Source organism: Prunus avium, chromosome 1 (assembly GCF_965620075.1).
Source record: "Prunus avium chromosome 1, drPruAviu1.hap1.1, whole genome shotgun sequence".
NCBI lineage: Eukaryota > Viridiplantae > Streptophyta > Magnoliopsida > Rosales > Rosaceae > Prunus > Prunus avium.
In genome coordinates this window covers 15,430,690-15,434,767 of record NC_142284.1, presented here as the reverse complement: position 1 = coordinate 15,434,767, position 4,078 = coordinate 15,430,690, and the positions used below count along the sequence as shown (strand labels likewise).

Below are 4,078 nucleotides of genomic sequence, written 5' to 3'. Positions count from 1 at the left end.
GTGGTTGATTAGCCATGCTAATAGTCTTACCTTAGGAGGAGCTTTAGTTTTCCAGATAACAGAGGAGGAATATAAGCGAGGTGAGCGAGGGTTAATCATCAGGTGTCAAGAGAAGGATTTACAAGAGAATTCTCCTGTAGACTCCAAATTCCAAGATCTGGTATCACTTCTGTTTTGAAACAGCACAACTTGTTCCAGACTTAACAGAAGCGCAGCCAAATCCTCAATTTCCTCATCCCTTAGGTTCCTGCGAAACCCAAAGTCCCAGCTCAACGGAAGGGAGTTCATGTCACTGCACATATCTACAATTTTGGCATTTTGTTTGCGCAAAACACGAAGGAGACGAGGAAATCTGTCCCCCAAGTTTGTATCTCCCAGCCACGCATCTTCCCAGAATCGTACTCTCACACCGTTACCCACCTTGAGACGACAACAAGCCACTAAAGACCCCAATCCTTTACTTATTTCAGTCCAAGGACATCGACTGGATCCATTTGATCTTGTTTTAGAATCCCAACCATTTAGCTGCAACCTGTACTTACTCTTTATCACATTGTACCAAAGGGTGTCGGTTTCATTTTGGAATCTCCATAGCCACTTTCCAAGTAAGGCCTCATTTCGTTTCCTCAGATTTCCTATCCCAAGTCCCCCATTTTCTTTTGGTAAGGACACTACCTCCCACTTTATCAAGTGATCCTTCCTGCCTTCCTCCACACCCTCCCATAGAAAATTCCTCATTAACTTCTCCAAGCGTTTTGCCATGCTAGCAGGCATTCTAAATAAAGATAAGTAGTAAGTTGGTAGGCTGCTCAACACTGCTTGGATTAAAGTCAGCCTTCCCCCTCGGGATAGCAAGGCCTTGCTCCATCCTTCTAACCTTCAAGTCACTCTCTCGATCACTGGGGTCCAAAAAGGTAAGCTCCTAGGTTTACCCCCAAGAGGCAAACCCAAATAATTTAGAGGCCAGCTTCCCATGCCACACCCCAGCTCATCGGACAGATTCTTTACCTCAATATCCTCTGCATTAATTTCAACAATTGAGCATTTCCCTCTGTTTATTTTCAGATCAGAACATAAATTGAATATCTCCAGAATGTTTGATAGATTACGAAAATTTCCTTCCTTGTCAGATAGGAAGAAAATCGTGTCATCTGCAAACTGTAGGTGTGAAACCATCACCTTATCTCTTCCGATGGCCAGCCCCTCCACCAAACCCCTTTCTCTGGCCTTCGAACACATTCTGCTCAGAGTGTCTGCAGCGAAAGTAAAAAGAAAAGGCGACAAAGGATCACCTTGACGTATTCCCCTAGACGCTCCAAACTTTCCCCTTGGCTGTCCTTTTATTAAAACTGAGTAATTTGCAGATTGTCAGCACCCTTTTATCCATTTTCGCCAGGTCAGACCGAAGCCCTTTCTTTCTAACACATAGTCTAGGAAGCCCCAGTCCACATGGTCGTAGGCTTTCTCGAAATCTATCTTGAAAACGAAACCCTTTTGATTTTTCTTCCTTGTTTCATCCACCACCTCATTAGCGATCAAGACTTCATCCAAAATCTGCCTCTTCTTTACGAACGCCCCTTGCGTTTGAGATATGGTGTCTCCCAGCACCTCTCTCAACCGAGCTGCCAACACGTTTGCAATTATTTTGTATAGGCTTGAAACCAGACTTATAGGCCTAAAGTCACCTACTTTGACTGCTTCAGCTTTCTTAGGTATTAGGCAAATGTAGGTTTCGTTAGTTACCACATTCACAATACCTGATTCATAGAATTCAGCAAAAACCCTCACTAAATCGCCCTTTAGAATCGTCCAGCAGTGTTGAAAGTAGGCCAAGGAGAACCCATCAGGGCCTGGTGACTTATCTTTTCCACATTTGAAAACAGCTATTCTAATTTCCTCTTCTTCAAAAGGTCTTTCCAGCTATGAGGCTCTCACTTTCTCCAAAGCGCACCAGTCCAACCCCTCTAGTCTAGGCCTTTCCAAGCCCTCACTTGAGTATAAGTGTTTAAAATACGAGATTATTTCTTGTTCAATTCTACCGTCATCTTCAGTGATGGAGCCATCTGCTAGTTCCAATTTTTCGATCAGGTTTCGTTTCTTTCTGCAGTTTACAATTCTGTGAAAGAACTTTGTGTTTGTATCCCTTTCTTTTGCCCACGCCACCTTTGCTCTCTGTCTCCACATTATCTCTTCTTTGAATGCTAGCTCTTCAATTCTTAGTCTCAACTGAGCTTTTTCTCGTTTTCTGTCTTGAGATAGAAGGCCCCTCTCTTCCAAAACATCTAATTCTTTAATTCGATTATCTACCTCTTTTGATTCGACGTTGATATCTCTACTGGTTTCTCTACTCCAATCCTTCACTTTTCCTTTCACAGCCTTTAATTTCTTCATAAACTTGAAGCCTTCCCACCCTTATTGTCGCTCTCCCTCCCACCTCTCTTTGAATTTTCCCTTGAAGTCCTGCTGCTTCAGCAACATATTCTCGAATTTAAAGGGCACCAGTCCCCATTTCTTTGCCTTCAAATCCAGTAGGATACGGCAGTGGTCGGAGGTTACCTTAGGAAGAGCCATTTGTCTGACGTGAGGAAATAGATCCTCCCAGTTTGGGGTGAACATGAATCTGTCCAGTTTTCTTAAGATCGCATTCTCCCCCATATTTGACCAAGTAAAGCTAGCATTGTGAAGATTTGGGTCACATAGGTATGTCTCCCTGATAAAGTCATTAAACACTCTCATGCTTTTTGTGAATCTTCCCTCGTTGGATTTTTCAGATGGAAATCTAGTGATATTAAAATCTCCCCCAATACACCAGTTTGGTTTGCATAAGCCGTATAAAGCAGCTAATTCTTCCCAAAACAGAGATCTTTCTCTTGAGCCGTTTGGTCCATATACCCCTGTGAGCCACCACTCTTTACCTTCTGTGTCCACACAGTTGATGGAAGCTGTGTAAGAGCCCAGAAATGACTCTTTCACTTTAATGGCTTTTGTATTCCACATGAATAGTATTCCTCCAGACGAGCCATGTGAAGGAATACAGATCCACTCCCTAAATTTCGCTCCCCAAATATGCCCGATTAGTTTCCAGTCGATCAGCATCTTCTTTGTTTCCTGGATCAACACGATATCTGCACCATAAGTCTTTTTTTCTTCCCCCCCAGGCCCCTGACATTCCAACTTACAACCTTCAATGGATCACTGGATAGCTGCCCTCTTGTTCCTTCCCCCTTTTTCTTTCATAACTTACCCCAAATTTCAGATTTTCTAGTTCTCGTTTCACTAGTTTGTGAAGTTTTATTTATTTCTTACTCTGATGTCTTCTGCTTTTAATGAACAACAACCATTGTTCCCATAAAGTTCCATATAGTGAGGACTTGAGAAAATGGTTATGCACCATATGTTGTTCCCATAAAGTGCCATATAGTAGGGATGAATTTCTCATAAAGGTTTTCTTATACTGTGTTGCTCGTGATCTTTTAAGTGCTAGATAACTTAGTTCATTTTGAGTAATTTTAGTTTTAAATGTAATTTTTATTGTGATTTAAATATCATGTTACAATGGATAGATTTGCATGTTGTATGTAATTATATTTATTTTAATTAGTTTGCAATTTCAATTTTCAATTTATTTTTTAATATATTTATTTTATTATTAAGTTTAGCTTGGTTTTGCTACTGAATCAGTTATGAAGCTTTGCAGAAATGAATTAACAAAAATTAACCAATGCCCTTTGGTTATGTTGGTCGTCGATTGATTGCAAATAAAACAGATGGAGGAAAGGGTAATTCTACACTGTTGTCTAGTTTTTGTATCATGGGACGTGCAATTGCGTAGTCTCTTTAAAGCCTAAACTGGAATAAAATTCATTTTTAATGACTTTTGTAAACCAGGATATGCAATTGCATACCATTTATGCAATAGTTGACCCTTTATATGCAATTATTACCATTTGTACAAACAAATTTCACTCTCTTGCTTTCTCGAAGTACACAAACTAGTGTAGATTTAATAAGCAAGTGAAACTTTTTCAGGTTTTTGGAACTTAAATGGTTGTTGAAGTTCTTGGAACTCAAATGGTTT

The 4,078-nt window shown here is 40.4% G+C and overlaps 1 protein-coding gene across 1 annotated transcript; it reads right to left on the bottom strand.

Moving 5' to 3' along the window:
* Nucleotides 1-2,412: 2,412 nt before the first annotated feature.
* On the bottom strand, nt 2,413-3,417 carry LOC148297409 (uncharacterized). The gene is made up of 2 exons (XM_088246896.1): nt 3,307-3,417; nt 2,413-3,162 (listed from the first exon to the last, which is right to left on the bottom strand). Exons 1-2 carry the CDS (start codon nt 3,415-3,417, stop codon nt 2,413-2,415), a joined length of 861 nt encoding a protein of 286 aa, XP_088103022.1.
* Between the last annotated feature and the right edge of the window lie 661 nt (nt 3,418-4,078).

What these genes read in the sequence shown, in the direction of transcription:
- LOC148297409 (XM_088246896.1), bottom strand. Translation starts at nt 3,417, where the DNA reads ATGGCACTTTATGGGAACAACATATGGTGCATAACCATTTTCTCAAGT. An exon ending in TAAAAGCAGAAGACATCAGA is followed by an intron (nt 3,163 to 3,306) that starts GTAAGAAATAAA and finishes TTGGAATGTCAG; the next exon opens with GGGCCTGGGGGGGAAGAAAA.